Source organism: Rattus norvegicus, chromosome 8, assembly GCF_036323735.1.
Source record: "Rattus norvegicus strain BN/NHsdMcwi chromosome 8, GRCr8, whole genome shotgun sequence".
In the NCBI taxonomy this organism is placed as follows: domain Eukaryota; kingdom Metazoa; phylum Chordata; class Mammalia; order Rodentia; family Muridae; genus Rattus; species Rattus norvegicus.
The window spans coordinates 131,599,771-131,617,061 of NC_086026.1; the positions used below are offsets into that span (position 1 = coordinate 131,599,771).

General features: G+C 48.0%; 2 protein-coding genes across 11 annotated transcripts in view; one reads left to right on the forward strand and one right to left on the reverse strand.

Moving 5' to 3' along the window:
* Positions 1-4,150, forward strand: part of Tgm4 (transglutaminase 4) — a 37,034-nt gene extending 32,884 nt beyond the window's left edge. Inside the window, exons 13-14 of the mRNA NM_022713.2 lie at positions 1,251-1,387; positions 3,207-4,150. Of these exons, the coding sequence (NP_073204.2) occupies positions 1,251-1,387; positions 3,207-3,348 (279 nt within the window). The 3' untranslated portion in view covers positions 3,349-4,150. The remainder of the gene's footprint in view (positions 1-1,250; positions 1,388-3,206) is intronic.
* Zdhhc3 (zinc finger DHHC-type palmitoyltransferase 3) overlaps positions 2,893-17,291 on the reverse strand; it is a 48,336-nt gene continuing 33,937 nt past the window's right edge. For 4 of the 10 annotated variants that reach the window (XM_039081311.1, XM_039081312.2, XM_039081313.2 and 1 more), the window contains 3 exons: positions 16,961-17,091; positions 7,051-7,293; positions 2,893-4,650 (listed from right to left, as the gene is read on the reverse strand). In XM_039081311.1, the coding sequence (XP_038937239.1) occupies positions 4,582-4,650; positions 7,051-7,293; positions 16,961-17,091 (443 nt within the window). In that variant the 3' untranslated portion in view covers positions 2,893-4,581. 10 annotated transcript variants of the gene reach the window in all.

Consider the following 17,291-nt stretch of genomic DNA (forward strand, 5'->3'; position numbering starts at 1 on the left):
CCTGGCGAGGGCTATTGTAGGGTTTGTCAAAGATGTCTACATCTCAGCAGGCGTACGTCCCATAGGAATGTCTCAGGCTGAGGACATGGCCCCCTTTGGAGACCATGTTTTGACATTCCTGTAGCAGTGTGGTTGAGGGCTCAAGGCACTGAGTTATCTTTAGACATGGCTGGGTACTGACCTGGTCCCCACTCGGGGAAGCAGAGTGTGCATACTTCACAGGATTCACTCTACTTGGAAGCAGTTCCAGTGTACCCACCATGGCTTGATCATCAAGAATTTCTTTGGAGGGGCTGGAGGTTAAGAGTACTTCTTCTTACAGAGGAACCAGATTCAGTTCCTAGTACCCACATCATGACTCACAGCCACTTGTAACTCCAGTTTGAGGTGATCTGATGCCTTCTTCTGACTTTGGTGGACACTAGGCATGCAACCAACCATTCAAGTAAATGAAATACCTCTGAAAAAAATAAGTTAAAAAGCTTCTCCTGGGAGGTCTCCCTCCCAGGTAATATCACAGATATCTGTGGGTGTCGGAGAACACGTGCCCCTGAGGCCACACAAGTTTAGTTGGTGTTTCAGATGTCCTGGAGGCAGACTCTCCAGCTTTCTCAGGGCACACTCAGTTGGCTGTGTTTCAGACCCTAGGTGCCCTGAGGAGAATTACAGGAGACAAAACCTGAAACATGCAGGCAAAGACATGAGCCCTGGGGTGCCCTGGGCAGGGAAGGTGGGGCTCTGGGGAAGAGGGTATATCCAGGGGAGACAGGGCAGGCCAGAGGCATGTAGGACTTTCAAATGTCTGGAACATGGCTTGTTTTGGGATGTGTTTCTCTTGGCTGTCCTGTGAGGCAATTTGGTATTTTGGGTCACTGGTGAGGCGGGATGAGTGTCAGTATAGCTTGGGAGCTCTAACAACTATTTATCGCTCAAGCTTTGGAAAAGGGGGAGTCCTGACTCGATGGATACTATCAGGATGTAGTTCACACGAGGACTTCTGGCTACCGTGAGATTACATACTTTGAATTTCTTAAAAATATGTCTGGCAAAACTAGAGAGGTAAGCATGTGCAAAGATGTGGGATCTAAGAGAGTGGCACAGGCCGGCCAGGTTCCCCACTTGAGCCTCCCAAATGAGCACAGACTTACTGACAGTCGAGGCTTCGAGAGAGGACCAAGAATTACTCTTCTTGGTGGAGCTCTGATCTCTCATCTTCAGTCTGTCACACCGGTCTTTCTCCACTCTAACAGATGCCGAGCACAAGCAAGGTCAACCAGCCTCTGACCATCACCTGCAACTTCAAGAACACCCTGCCCATCCCTTTGACTAACATCAAGTTCTCAGTGGAAAGCCTGGGCCTCAATAACATGAAGTCCTGGGAGCAAGAGTGAGTACTCGTACCAGTGATAGATTTTTGCACAGGGGTCTCATACACCTGTGCCACACTTTTGAGATATAAACTCCTAGGATGTTATAGTAAAGATGTAGACACATATTGCTGGTGTCAGGTTGCAGAAAAAGTTACACTAATTACTACTCTACCAGCAATAGACCTTTTGCTTCTTGTCAGGTTGGTTGTTCTTCAGAATTGCCAAAGCGTCCCTGTCTTTATGTTTCTATTTACAGCTCAGGTTTTCTTGTTGGCTCTCTCCTGTTATTTATTTGTACTTCCCTTTGCCTGGTTTTCCCCGCTAGGGAGTCATTTTTCTTATTAACCTGAGTGCAGCCTTAAGTCAGTGAGGAATGTCGTTTTGTAAGTTGCTTGTAGGGGTTGGATTATTTGAGACTCTACAGCCTTAGCTAGCTTAAAACTTGTTACATGGACCAGGCTGGCCTTGAGCTTAGACAGGTCCACCTGCCTCTTCCTCCTGGGTGCGGAGATCAAGGATGTGTGCTCCCACATGTGGCACTACAGTTTGTTTGGTTTGAGGCACCGCCCTGGAAATCGAGCCTAGGGTCTTGTACATGAAAGGAAAGTGCCCTCCTATGGAACTATACCCCAGGCTAGACCATTTAAAACCCTAAGATGCCTTCACCACTGGAACTCACATTAAAACTTTAATCTTCTCTGTGGATACTGAAGTTAACGTCATTATAAGAATATAGAAATAGTCTACACTTTCCCTGGAAATTTCTTTGCATAATTACTTGTGAACTTTAGTTTTGGGGTAGCATAGTTCAGAGCCCCAACTTTGTCAAATAACCTATCATTTTACCTAGTATTCTGAAACATCACCTATAATACAGGTAACCCTCTAATATACCTCAGTCTCTGGACTAATAGGCTGTTTCATGTGTCTCTGTAGGTGATCTTGTATCATTTAAATGTTCAGAGTAAAGCACGGTGCTCGTTCTCAGCCTGCAGGAACAGGGGATGAGTTCCTATGCATCCACATGTCTTCCTGGTAAAGGGCATATTCCTAGTTGGAGTCTTTGCTGCCTTTGTGCAGGGGTGTTTCTCACAGTTTTCTGTCTGACAGACACTATTGATTGTGGTATGTCAACATATCCAGTAAAGGATTTTACTTAAATGCTCTGTTCCTCAGGCCTATTTCTTACCAGGTGTCTAGATTTTCCGAGTAAATCCCAGCAGGCTCCTGTTACTCTGGGACTAATTTCTTAAACTTCCACAGATGCGCTGATTCCCCATGACCACTATTAAAGAACAGATTCTGGCAAGGTGGTGATGGTGGTGCACACTTTTAATCTCAGCACTTTGGAGGCAGAGGCAGGTGAATCTTTGTGAGTTCGAGGCCAGCCTGGTCAACAGAGTGATTTCTAGGACAGCCAGGGCTACCAAGAGAGACCTTGTCTTGATAAAACCACCCCCGCGTCCCCCTCCCCCCAAAACCAAACGAAGCAAACAAAATACACAACAAATAACAACAAAACTACATTCAGTTCAGTAGTATTGGGGCAGGGCCTCAGAGCCTAATATACTCTCATGTATTTGCCATCTTGAATACCTAGGGTTAGACAACACTTTTTTGTAGAGTCATCATGAAACTTGCTCCTGAGGGCTCTCAGGAGGGTTTGTGACTTGCGTAGCTGGAAAGCAGCCATTCCAGCCAGCCATCTTGTCTTACAGCTGAGGACTGTTTCACTGGTTCTGCAGCACAGGGATTTCCCAGATGCCTGCCTGGTTCCTCATGCAGTTTTTCTTGCTGTGGCACCTTTGGCTGACTGTATGCCTTTGAATTTTCTAGGACGGTGCCGCCCGGAAAGACCATCAATTTCCAGATAGAATGCACCCCAGTGAAAACTGGACCCAGGAAGTTCATTGTCAAGTTTATTTCCAGACAAGTGAAAGAGGTTCATGCCGAGAAGGTCGTTCTCATCACAAAGTAGCCCATCTGATACCATTGAGATGGAGGCAGGAGCCCTGATTGGCTCTGAGCCTTGGTAAGCATGTTAGCATTTCCTAAATTGCATTTAGCTCTCAGGTCAGAAATGATTAAATTTTAGGGGTTGGGGATTTAGCTCAGTGGTAGAGCGCTTGCCTAGGAAGCGCAAGGCCCTGGGTTCGGTCCCCAGCTCCGGGAAAAAAAAAAAAAAAAGAAATGATTAAATTTTGATTACTCATATGAAGGCAGATTCAAGAGCCAGCCCAGCAAAAGACAGAGCTCAAAGGCCAATGTAACCACCGGCAGTAGCTCCAGGGAGCCAGGTTACCTAAGCACATGTCATACATAGGCAGACATCTCAAATACATATTTAGGAACTGTGGCCTCAGAAGACAGTGCCACTGTCATCTGGATTCAGAACCATATCCAGAGCCCAGATAGAGAAGTGCCAGAGGCATCTTCCATCTACACCATGGATTCTATCAAGTCCAGGGGTGCCTGGAGGCTGTGCTGGAAGTCCTGTAGGAAGCATCGTGGAGCTGGTCCTTGACCAGGTGCTACAAGCTCTTACCCTAGGGCTCCGTCCTCTCGGAAGCAGGCCCCACGCTGGCGTGAGGCCCCTCTTGCTCTAGATGGGCCAGGGGAGGGAGGCCCTTTCCTTAAGTAAGAGTCTATGGCCAGTGACAACATCTGAAGAAGCAAGGTATCCTTCCCTGTTCCCTGGAGTCTGTGCTTTACTATGCTGTAAAGGGATCTGCTCATGTATCACTGTGCTTTGAATTAAACTCTGGCAACTTTAAGATGGCTAAGTGGTCCCGAGTTAATTTTTCTTTTACACCAGCATGCTGCTTAACTTAATCTGGGGAGAGTCATTGTCTCTGAACTTCATGGATCCAGGAGCTCTCTCCAGTGGGTTGGCCTCCTTGGTCTGGGCCATCTTCGTGATGGTCAGCCTCTCTCAAGGGCTGTAGTTCTGAGTGGACATGAATTCCAGAGGTACTGAGTACAGATTGAATAAGGAGTGTTTGGTGTATTCAAAGGCCATTCTTGTCTTAGGGTTTCTGTTGCTGTGAAAAAACACGATGACCAAAAGCGATCTGGGGAGGAGAGGGTTGATTGCATCTTACAGGTAACAGTCCATCTCTGAGGGAAGTTAGGGCGGGACCCTGGAGGCATGGGCTAATGCAGAGGTCACAGAGAAGTGCTGCTTACTGGCTTGCTCCTCAAAGCCTGCCCATCATGTTTTCTTACACCAGCCAGAACCACCAGCCCGGATGTGGCACAACTCACACTGGACCTGGTCCTCCTACATCAACGAAGAGAATGCACTGCACATTTGTGTAAAGGCCAACCTTAGAGGCATTTTCTCAACTGAGATCCCTCTTCCCAAATACCTTTAGATTGTGTTAAGTTAATATAAAACTTGTCATCACTCCTTCATTCACCCGAAACCAGAAAACCTCAAGTCCTCACTCCTTTTGCCCAGATGCCCACCTCTGGGCCATGCAGATGTCTGGTATGTGCTTGTGGCATGACCTCTGTGTATGTTGGGGCCAAGAAGGGTCAGTTAGTAACCCCATGAAACCACTGTTAGAGTCTGTGTGACACTTGTTTTACACACTAGACCTGAGAGGAAGGATGCTGTCCAGTGCTTTGGGCTAGGATCTCCTGCTAAAAAAACAGGCACCTCTAGCCACAGAGGTAGACCAAAGAACTTTCATTCAAACCGAGAGGCAGGTGTGCAAGCAGCCTCTGGCCTAGAAACACTGGGCCTCTTTTTATCAGCTGCAGTGCTGAGTAGAATCTCATGAGTCACCCTGGAGAGAAAGTCATTGTGTTCTGGTGTGAAGGCACAAGATCCGGGGCTGGACAGACTACTACCTACATGATCCTGGCTGTCCGTATCTCCTGGACATGGGAGCAATATGGCTGAGGCCTGACATGGTAATGGGCTTGCCGAGGAGTGTGGAAGATCTAAACCTGTAAGAGCAAAATGCACACTTCAACCTTTCCAGGAAAAGCACTTTGGAAACAAATGGCTGCGGGCTGGGAGGTACCTCTGCTGCAGGCCAAGTTGTCCCCAAGGAAGACTAGTTTCTGCCTCAGTGTGGGAGGGCATTTAGTTAACAAATCCAGACGCTGAAGCTCCTCCTTCTTTTAACTGCTGCTCCTTGGGGACCCAGTCACTAGCCCTGCTTTCTCCCTGGTGTGGAATCTCTGGTTATGATCCAGCACATAGGCTATCCAGCTCTGTTTGGGGTTGGGGTCCCTGCACCAGAGGACAGTTCTCTGCACACAGTGCCAGCAACGTTAGGGCCAACTTGGGTTCCTCACGTTATTGCTAATAGACGTTAGAGCAGACCTGCTTGGAGGAAGTGCACTCGCAGTGGGGTGAAGTAGGCCACAGCTGCTAATGCTCAAGTCTGAGGGACGACCTAGGACGCTGCCCAAGAATTGGACCACTTGGCTCCTCACAGCGATCCTTTCTCAGGGTCCTGGGACAGTACCTCGACTGACTCATGTCACTGAGGCCATGGGTTCTGTTGGCCCAGGAACACTGGGGAATAGTTCAAGGAGTGGGTTGGGGAGTTGGGTGTGTTTCTTGAGACTAACTGGTTAGACTGCAGAAGCTGCTGCTTTGGCAACCACTGCAATAATGGATGGGGTGTGCAGGAGGTTGCCCAGACTGTCAGTAAAGCCAGGTACCTCAAGCTCCAGTGAGCAGACTAGGTCCAAGCTCATCCTGGGAGAGCAGTGTCTGGGGTCTTCCTGGTTTAAGCAGTCTGCGTGTCTTGACCACCACACAGTTCTTCTTTTGTTGTTTTTAAGACAGGGTTTCACTATGTTGCTGGAACCATGTGGACCAGCCTCGCCAGACAGAGACTGGCTGCCTCCTCTAAATGTTGGGGATAAGGCATGTGTCACTAGGTCTAGGAATGCAGTTTTCTGTGGGGCACCATCTTAGGAGCTGCTCTAAAATGCAAAGGTCCGCCATTTCTGGTTGCACCTGTCCCCATATCTTACTAGACTTTTTTTTCCAGGAGTTTAATATATGTCTTTACTTAGCTCTTCTGGTAATGCATGCTTGTGTCACAGAAAGGCTGGCTGCATTGTTGTGTCAGGGAAGTGTCTAGTATCTATAGGATGATGGTACTGTCATAACTCAGGCTTGTTTCCATTTGGGTAGGCTCTGCACATGTGTATGCATGCACACAGATGTGTGGGGTGCTCTGTCAACCAAGCCTAAGTCCTGAAGACAGGCTCAGCAGCCCCTCCTTTGTTCTGATTCCCAGCCAGCCAGCCAGCCAGCCAGCCAGCCAAGGAATCCCTTTCCTGGAAATGGCTGGAGTCTCTCTAGCATTCCAGGCTGGTCTTCCTTGATGTTAGTATCCCTTCCCCAAGATCTTCAGCCTCCCCAAGAGAGCCCTCAAGAAGCAGAAGTGGATCCCCTACCCTGACATCCTGGTCACCATTTCCCTTGCTGGACAGAGAATAGGCCTGGAGAAGTGTTAATGACCATCCCTTCTAGCACATCCTGCTAAGAGGAACTCAAAGACCCTTCTCTCCTGTACCCTCTACTGCCCTCCCACCACCCCCTACCCCAATCCTAGCAGAAAAAAAAGGTGGGGGTGACAGTTGGTAACACTCATCAGGGTAGCAGGCACTGTTGGCATCTTACTCTCAGTGACCTCTATTCACCAAGTACCTCCACAGGGTCCCTGTCTTTTGTCTCTTCCAATTGGCCCTCAGCTGTTTCCACGTTGTCCATGTTTGACAGAGATGACACTTGCCGTACCAAGCCCTTGTCGATGGGTATCTCTGGTTGACAAGGTCTGGTGAAAGGGTTGAACCAATTCAGGGAAAATTCCCCACCAAAAGCCTCCTGGACCGACTTCCAGCTGCCCGACTGCTCCCTGGGCTGTTTTGATCGTTGGAGGCGTTCAATGCCCTGAAGGGGAATGGGGCAGAAGGTCAGCGTGCTGCGTGAACACACCCTTTGCCCTGGCAGAGCAGGGGATGGAAAGTCTAATACAGCTTGCTGTGACCCAGAACCCTTAGGACTGCAGGGCAGAGCAGAGACTATGAAGCACAATGGGCAGACCTGGCATTGGACTTGCCTGTCACCTGCAGACCATCAGACCCTTTCCTACAAAGGCAGGGACCTGCTACTGGCCAGGGACAGATACCCAATGGCCAAGGATATCTTCTTGGCTTCTGCAGACATGAGCTAGACTATCACCTATGAAACCACTAAGAAAGGGGCCCCTTGCCCACAGTGGGATCAGCAAGCTTGGCATGGCTGAGGGGGAGGACACAGCACAGGACACAGACATGCAAAGGGAAGCAACAGAAGGTGCCCAGGCCACTGTGGGCGGTGAAGTTGGTGTCAAACCTGTTCATGCGGTGTATGTTCCCCCATGGCCTCTCCCAAGATGACCACTCACCTGCTGTGGGTGCTGGCTGTGACTCAGTCCCCCGGCCACAGAAAGAGGGTGATAGGTAGGAAAAAGGCCCGAATGGTTACAGATACAGACAGATCTGATCTCCAGATTCACATCATCCTTACAAAGGCTCTGAGCCCCCAGTCTGGCCTCTGCTCTCTCTACCTCTTCTGAAAGCTAAGGGAGTTTTATGAGTCTCTCACACAGATGCTGATATACTCAATCATGACTCATGACCCTCTCCCCCAAGGAAGACTTCTGTGGTCCTAATTCTTCTCCTCCATGCAATTTTCTCCTGTAACTGGAATATGGCATATCCCTTTTGTAATGCAGGCACACAGACTGATCTGACCATATCCTATACCAATACTCCTGCACCCTTCCCATGACATCTCAGGGACTTAAGTTTCTTGACTTCTGTAAAAGCTATCAGTTAAAGAATCTGACCTTAGCTGAGAGTAGAGGCAGAGTAAGGTGGATCTCTGTGAGTTCCAGGACAGCCAGGGACTTTAAGTCAGTCTTAAAACAAACAAACAAAACCAAAAAACAACAAAAAATAGCCTGATCTCATGCTCTCTCTTCATATGAGAAATTAAAAACTGAAGGAGCCAGTGGCCACTTTACAGCAGGGAGACGTTCCAGGAATGAACTTAACACAACCACCAAGGTCAGAACTGCCAGGACTCAGTGGACCAGCAGCAAGGGTTCCCAATTACAGTGAAGCACAAGTGTAACATGCCAGTGTCCCTCCTGCCCCAAACCACAGCCTAACCCCACACGAGAGCAGCTGACAGAGTAACCGACCTACAGTTTTCACCAGGGCCAAGGTCTGTGCTTGAACTATTTTGGAACTAGACAAAAGTTGTTTATTCTAAATTTGATAAGTGTCTTAGAACCAACTATACATTTAAATGATTTGTATTACATTATATAAATTTATCTCTAGTTTAAAAAAAAATCTAGGCCGTGATAAATTTAAGACCCAGGAACTGATAGAAATGGGGAAAAAGAGACAAGTAGTAGAATGTGGAGTCCCTGAAGACAAAAGGCGAGCAGTGGAACCTCTCCCGAGGTGGAGGACAGTGAGTTTCAAGAGTTTTGTTCTTAAAGAGAAAATGGGTTTTAGTCTGCTGCATAGTTCAAGCTGGCCTCAAACTCCGAGGCTCACGTGATCTTCCCATACTAGTTTCTTGAACAGCTAGGACTACAGGTGTGTACTACCATGCGGACTGCAAGCTTCCCTCCACCCCCTCCTCTTTTTTTCCTTTCAAATTACTTTCTTAAAAGAGAAAGGAATTTGTTGTTGTTGTTGTTTTAAGATGTTTATCTTTGGTAACACTGAATGTCATACAGAAGATATACAATTTTGCTGGTTTTTATAAGTCTGAAATTATTTCACAATGAGAAGTTCAAACATCAAAAGAACCCAAGACAGAATTGACACTAAGTTATAGTGAAAAGTTGTGAACTGGAATGAGCAGCAACGGCAGACAAAGTAACTAGTTCTATAAATTGCAACAGTGTGGCAACGAGAAATCATGGCGACAGTTTTGCATGACCCTGGGCCATCCTGCCACCTGTGTCCTACCATGGGGAGAAGCATTTTGCATAGGACACTCCCACGGAGCTCTTACCATTGCAGACGGTGTATATTTCTGTGTTTCATGTTTTCACCTTGGAGTGAGCATTAGTTCTTTTTTTTTTTTTTTTTTTTTTTTTTTAATGAGAACAAGAATCAGGTAAGACCTGAGTTTTAGCCCCTGCAAGTCATGCACACAGGCACACGATGCCCTCTGCAGCCCCTGGCCATACCTTATAGCAGCAATGACAACAGAGGTAACTAACTTGCAGGGATCCTGCATCTCCTGTTTGGTTATCATCTGCAGTCACTCAACAAGGGCTGGGGCATTACAGTGGGACAGACTGGGTATGCCATACTTCCTTGGATTTCTTCAAAGCTAGGAACACAGATCCTGACACACACACACACACACACCTTGTAAAGGTTTCAGTACTGAGGTCCCGAGAGGCCGAGCCAGCAGCCCAAGCTCGGTTGGGAGGTTATGCCGAAATGAAACAAGTGCTTTTTCTCTCTCTACCAGGTGTTTTCCTCATTCTCTGACGAAGCTTCACTCTGTGGGTCTCAAAGTCAGGTGCAGGGGCAGTGCAAGCCCAGGATTAGCGCTGTAAAGTGGTGAGTTAGGATCAACTGGCCTGTGTGCTGACATTCCTTAGCAGCTACATACATAGACTCAGGAGTATCAGCTTTGAGCATGGAAAGAAAATATTCTAAGTAAACTGTTTCATAAAACAGACCCAGGGGCTTCTTTTTCTAAGAGTTGTAGACTTAAAGGTGTCCGGAAGGCAACTCTGCAGCCTGAGGTCCACTCAGTGAGCCGTGACTCAGTGAGCAGGCTTTGGCCTCACCTGAATGTCCAGTGGAGTCTGACTTGTGAACCTTCACCGACACCCCAGCATGAATGAGTGAGGCCTAAGACTCACAAGGGCAGCAGAGTCCCCAAGCGTGGGCTCAGGGCTTGTGAGAGTCCTGGAATAGAACCCCAACGCCAGCAGATGAGTTGGCCAGCATCCCCACAGCAAGCTCTGTACAGCTGGCCAGATACCAGCTCTCCTCAGCAGCAGCTTCTCACCCTTCTACTGCAGCCCACAGCATCAAACATCTTCCTATTGCAACCCAGAACATACACGTACTCACAACCAAAATACTTGGAAGTATTCAGCAGGTAATGTATTTTTAAAAAAAGTTTTTTTGCTGGGCATGGTGGTACATGTGTTTAACCCCAGGACTCGGGGCAGAGGCACTGGTGACTCAGACTGGAAAACTGCATCTCCTGTGCAGCTGTTACATACAAAAACCAAAGTCCGCACCACTCTACCTTCCATTTTTATCCAGTGCTTACAGAAACCATGAGAGTGGGTGATCATATGTTTTACAGACACCAACTAAAGCTTAGGGAGCCTGTCCAAGGTCATACTTTGGCAGTTAAATAGACAAGCAGGGGTTGGAACACACACTGAGGTTCATCCCAGATGAATTCCAGATATTCTTTACTCCACAGGAGAGCTGTTGGTGGCACCTTTCCCCCAGAGGGTTTCTAGCAAGTCATCCTGGAAGTACGGGTCATCATTCCTCTGTTTTTCTTTGTCCATGAGAGGGCAGTGGAGGGAGAAAGCAGACGAAGGCTCAGATTTGAGAGAACGTGCTGCCCAGTGGCTTCTTTCCTTTTCTCTTTTTGAAATAAGGTCTTCACTGTGCTGCCTAGCTGGTCTTGAACTCCTGGACTCAAGCCATATTCTAGCCCTAACTCCCTGAGTGTTGGGGCTACAGACACACTTACCTGGCTCTTTATGGAGTCTTTGTTTTTTGAGATAGGGTCGCTTGTACCACGGGTTAATCCTGAGCTCTCCATATGGCAATGGATGACCTTGACCTGACCCTTTTGCCTCTACTTCTGAACTCACTGGGTCTGTAACATGTGCACCTCCACGCTTGGCTTCAGATAAAGAACCAGCACTGTGAGGGAAGCTACAGTGGAAAATGAATACCAGAACACTGCCTGTGGTTGAGTTGCTCAAACACTGGGTCTGGAGAACTCACTGGATGCTCCTCACAGGAAGGTTGGTTCTCCGTTCTACCCTTGTCTTGCTGGCTCATCAGTAAAGGTGCCATTGGTCAAGACAAGTTCAAATGACATGTTTAAAGGTCATTAGAGGCTGTTTAATATATTTCAGGTGGGAGAGGCACGGATAACTGAGTAGAAGGGGTTAACAGCTCATGCTCATGTTAGGAGCATGCTGGCCTCGGATACTACCTTCCAGCAACTAGGCTGCTGCACTCACCACCACCTGCAGCAGGTCTAAGCTGCAGCCCCATCCCTGTAGATTGAGGCCCTGAGCTTGATCCTTTGCACATCCTATGCAGAAAAGCACTGGCTATGCAGAAAAGCATTGGCTCTCCTTTCTTGCTGGAACTACCTTGGTTAGTTCGCCCTTTGGAACAGGTGCACTTCGTTTTGAAAGAAGACAAGTTGAGAGCTTCTTAGTCACGTTCAAGCCCATCCTCCTGGAGTGGGGTGTCTGTGATGCCAGTCTTGCATGGGTATTCCTTAATAAGCACTTAGTTGTTTGCCTTATTTGGAAGATTTTTCTCCTCAGGATGCAAAGTGGTTGAGCCAGAATGAGCAAGGACTAGCTACCCTTTAACCCTGGAAGTCTTGTAAGGTCCAAGTGAGGAGAGGCTGGGCACACATTTCTGTGTACATGTCACTGAGCTCATGCCAATATGTGGATATGACATGATGAAATGGACAAGTACGTGGGATTACCCAGCCCACTGGCCATGTCTTCTTCACTCCTATTATCTAGTCACCATTCTGGAAGATGGGCTACAAAGGCTCACTTTCCAGTAAGGCCACAGAGAAAAACCTTTCACTCCATCTTAACAGATGGAAAGACTCAGGGCAGAGTAACTTGTTGACACACAGCCTTGGTCACTGTGCTGTCAGAAAAGCACTCCAGGCTTCAGAGAAATTGAAATGGGACACACAGGCCACTCTGGGGGTAGTCCTGTCTTCGGTCCCTTTTGAAGCAGTGTGGGCATTAAGGACATTCACTTTGTGGCCTTTGTCTTGTAATAATGCAGAGGGAGACTCACATGGGACCTGGGCAGTAAGCTGGGCGCATGCCTGTTTAGAGTGTGAACTTTAATCTCAGGGTTCAGATTCCCGCAGTGTCATCTACTGCATTCCTTAGAAACTCCAAGGGTAAAGCTATGAGTCATTCACAAAATGCCCTTAAAGGCTATTCCTGAGTTCCAGTCTTGAGGGGGGGGGGGGGGAAGTGTGTGTGTGTGTGTGTGTGTGTGTGTGCGTGCATGTGTAAGAGAGAATGACAACAGAACCTATAGCTCCAGTGTAGCTGCCCATTGACACAGAAGGTCTATCCTGAGTATTCAAGCAAGGCTAGACCCTTCTGACCTGCTGAACCTGGAACAGGTCACACCTCTTTCATATATGCCAAGAGATCTGTAAATAAAGTTTCAAAGGCACCTGGAGAACAAATGCTATGATCTTGATCTAAAATCACCTACATATGTCAATATATAGTTATGTGTAGGGCTGGAGAGATGGCTCAGTGGTTAAGAGCACTGACTGCTCATCCAGAGGTTCTGAGTTCAAATCCCAGCAACCACATGGTGGCTCACAACCATCTGTAATGAGATCTGATGCCCTCTTCTGGTGTGTCTGAAGACAGCTACAGTTTACTTACATATAATAAATAAAAATCTTTAAAAAAAAAGTTATGTGTACATGCACACACCCAGAATCTCAGCCTAAACAGCACACAGAGACAAGTCAAAGCCTACTGAGGTAGGGGAGGTGACCAATTCCTCAGGGTTGCCTCAACTGTCATCACTAGATACCATCACCAAGAACCCCAAGAGTAGCACCCAGCACTGTGGGTATGGACGCTAGGCACTTTCTGTTGGCACAGCTTCTGCTCGCTGCTGGGCAGGCTCTGGGCCTAGACTCCAGAAAGATTGACCTCTTGGAGCCATAGAGCATCCTCCCCACCAACACATGCAGAGCACTGTGCCTGCAGAAAGGCCATCCTTGGCCTTTAAGAATAAAACTAAACTCCCTCACCCTGCAGCCTGCCACCACCTGCCCTTCTGCACAGGCCATGGGGAGAGAGCAGAGCAGAGGCAGGTTTGGAAAAGGTTTATTGCATTGTTCCCATGTGGAAGCACTGACAGAGTTGGGAAGAGGCAGAGTGTCCCACCGACTTGTGAAAAATAACCACAGGGCTACATTAACTTTCTTCCTGCCCACAACTAGAGTGAAAACCTCATCCCCACCCCCACCCCAAGCAAAAGCTAAAAAGGAGTTTTGTGGTGATTGCTTTTAAACCCACTGGTGTGGGGGACTTCATGGTGCTCAGGTTCCACATGGCTGTAGGGTTCAAGAATGGTCTTCTCTCAGCATCTCCTACACCCTCTGGTCCTTCCCCAGCTCGAGACCAGCTCTTCCCTGTGTGACTTTGCTTAGGCAGTGCCTACTGATGGGAAAGCTCATCTGTGTGGCAGGCTGAGAAGCAGGTGAGTAGGGGCTACCTGGCAACTCTAAGAGTGTTACCTAACATCTACAACCACTTCCCGGGCTAAACAAATGTAAGACAGGTCTGTGCACATCTGGAGGACTTAACTCTAGAAAGTATATGCCCATGACATAGTTAAGAATGAGATGATCCTGACAGGTGGCAAGTCTGTTTCCCTCCCAATGACTGAAATCTTGCTGGGAAAGGGCAGAAACTGGGGTAGGAAGTAGTTGTAGCTTGCCTGAAATTGTTTTTCCTCTTGTGATTGTATAAGGCATTTTGAACTGGGAAACATCTCTTTCGTAGTCTTCCCAAAAAGCCAGAGTGACATAATTGCTGATTCAGAATACAAAGGCCCCTTTACCTCTCCCCTCCCCCACACCATTCTTTACACCCATGCCCATCAACTACAAGGCTGACAACTGATATCTGAGACTGAGGCAAACTGTCCACTAGTGCAGGAGACCACTGCGCCAAGGACCCTTATGACGGCTTCAGCCCCAATTTTTCCATCCTTAGGCCTCAAGGGGTTAGCATCATCTTCATGAGGTTCTGAGTCCTGTGGACGCCAGTGCTGCCCTGTGGGCAGGAGGAGGTCAGGGCCCTCTTGGCTTTCCTACTGGGCCAGTTCATCCACGCACAGCATCAGGGGGCATTCAATTAGTAGAAGGGGCAAGGCCTGGGCAGCACCCTCGACGTTAGTCATGCTGACAGACAGCAGAGAGGAAACAGAGGCCAGAGAAGTGATTTTAAAAGGAAAAAGAGCAGCTTCAGTCATCAAAAAATTGAAAGAATGATTTTTTTTTCTTAAAAAATAAAACATGAGGACTTTTTTTTTTCTCTGCAATGCTCAGCCATTTTTCTGAAGACATAAAAAAGTTTTAAGAGTTTTGGCCTAAACATTCCCGAGAGCGGATGGGAGTGCTGTGATGTGGTCTGAGTGGCAATGCTGGTCAAGGTCCTTCAGACCACATACTGGTACGGGTCTGCCTTCCCTTGGTCTGGTGTGGCAAAGGGGCTGGCCCAGCCTAAAGAGAAAGGGTGGCCAAAAACGGCTTTCATGTTCATCCACTTTGTTTTTTTAGCCCATCTTCTCTCTTCCTTTTTCAATTGTTCTATTCCCTGAAAACAAGAACAATCACACTTTCAGTCAAGCATTCCACCTCTGTAGTTTTCAGAGGGATGTCCACATGCCTCAGGTAACCAGAGTGAACACTTCCTTTTCAAAGCAGTAAAGCTATCTACACAATGAAGCTTTCTTTAGTCTCTCATAACAAGTGTCACTAAAAGTGGCTTCTGGTGGCATGCATTTACAAGGCCCTGAGGACGAAGGGACAGTGAGCTCTCAGCAGGCACCTGGGCCACTGTTCTGAGTCTTTGCTGAATCAGGAAGTGCTCCAAGGCACCCATGTATGCTAAGGCTTTGATGCATGAGATTGAAATTCCAACAACTAATGGTGGCTGTTGGTGTGGTAAAGATGCATAGGAGAGCTGAAGCTATAATGACCACTTTGCAGACAAAAAAAACAAACCCAAAACCAAAAAACAAACAAACAAAAGACCCCCCAAAACAAAAAACCCAACAACAAAAAAACAAGCAGCAGGTGAATTGACTGCTCTGATACTGTCTCACCAGCCCAGAGGTCAAGGAGCAGCCACTGGGCAGGCTGAGGAGACACAAAGGGGAAGGGTGAGACAGCAAGAGGCAGTTGATAAGGAGAGGAATCACAAGAGGAAGAGCGAATTAGTGCAGGTTAGAGAAAGGGCGGCTTGCAGCCTCAGTCATGGTGTGGAGGTGAGGAGGGGCTTCCCAGAGCTCCTTCCCAGAGGAGCTTGAAGTACAAGGCAGTTCTCCCAACTTGTGCCACTTTCCCTGTCAAGTCTCAGGAAAAACAAAAACAAAAATAAAAATGGGGCTAGGAAGAGTGTGTGTTTTCCTTCCTCCTTCAAATAGAGCCACTGAGCTGCCAGAGAAGCAGAAAGCAGGGGCTGCCTGTCTGTTCGGAGTCTTGGCCAAGAATGGGGTGGGGACAGCCTATGCTTTCCTCGGTGGGACCCGGGAGGACTTCAGTTAAGGACGATGGTGCTCTCCCCATGAGCCACAGGCAACACAATTCTGTTTAGGACAATCTATCAATCTATTTGTCAGTTTATCTATTGCCCCCAGAACACTCTGGGGGACCTAAAAGTGCTCCCCAAATGGTCAGGGCCTGACAGTCACATTTGGGCTTCCTATAGGTCTTCTGTGGAGGAGCTGGTCCCATTTACCGATTTGAATATGGCTGAATATACACCAAACCTCTTGCAATGACATGAATTCTTATAAATGAAAGACAGTGGTTAAAAGACGTCGAAAGCACTGGGAAACACCTAGAACTCACAATGCACTCTGCACTGCTCCCTCTCTGCTGCTAGGCCCACAGAGCTGGAGCACCTGAAGCCATGGAAGACGCCGTCCTGCATCTAAAAGCATGGACCACAGGTGAAAGCTCTTATCTGGGAAGGTGAGTGGGCAGCACTCATAAAGCCAGGGGCAAGCAAGAGGTTGAATCTGGGTCCCCATGATTTCTTTTTTTTCACATTCAAGGCAAAGTGCTGCCCACTCCATCTTCTAGAACCCAAAGCACAAAAGTCAAGAAATGTCACATCACAACCACTTCAAGACTTCTGGGTATCTTTGGAAGGCCAGAAATTGGCTGTAGGACATGAGGTGAGCAGGCAAGGACCAAAATGTGCTGTCTTGGAGGCTCAAAGCAGATCTGTCTCCTGGATCCAGTCATGACATCAGTTCTAGAAGCTCATGTCTAGAAGCCTTGCTGGGAAGGACAAGAGTCTGGCAAAATGCCTGGCAGGGTCCAGTGTGTAATAAAGAGGGACATGTGTTAAAGGCAACCTCCGGCTAAGGCTGCAGGCAGGGCCATTCCTGTATAACTAGCTGATCTGCATAAACATGACCAGGTCACTAGAACAGAAGGCACTGTGCCCTGCACCCTGACAGAGCCCTCAGGACTGACAGGTGACTGGGTCCCCAAAGCCAAGGTTAGAGGCTCTGCTTACCGTCTCATCTGTGCAGATGGAGTGCACTTGGGTCCCAAACATCACTGATGTGAAAATGAGGAAGAGCAGGGCCTCAAAACACAGCAGGATGAGCAGGATAACAGTGGTGGGCGGTGAGAAGGAGCTGCACTCTGCAAGGAAAGCAGCACAGGGATTGTACATGCATGGCTGCATGGCTCCCTGCCTCACCCCACCAAGCTCCCTCTTCTCTAACTAGTGCAACTCAGATCATTACCCTAAGGCCACACAATGACCAGCTTGGAATAAGTCTATTAGACCTCATGATTCCTCGGGAGATCCTGCCTTTCCCTAGAGAACAGAGGATGCAGGT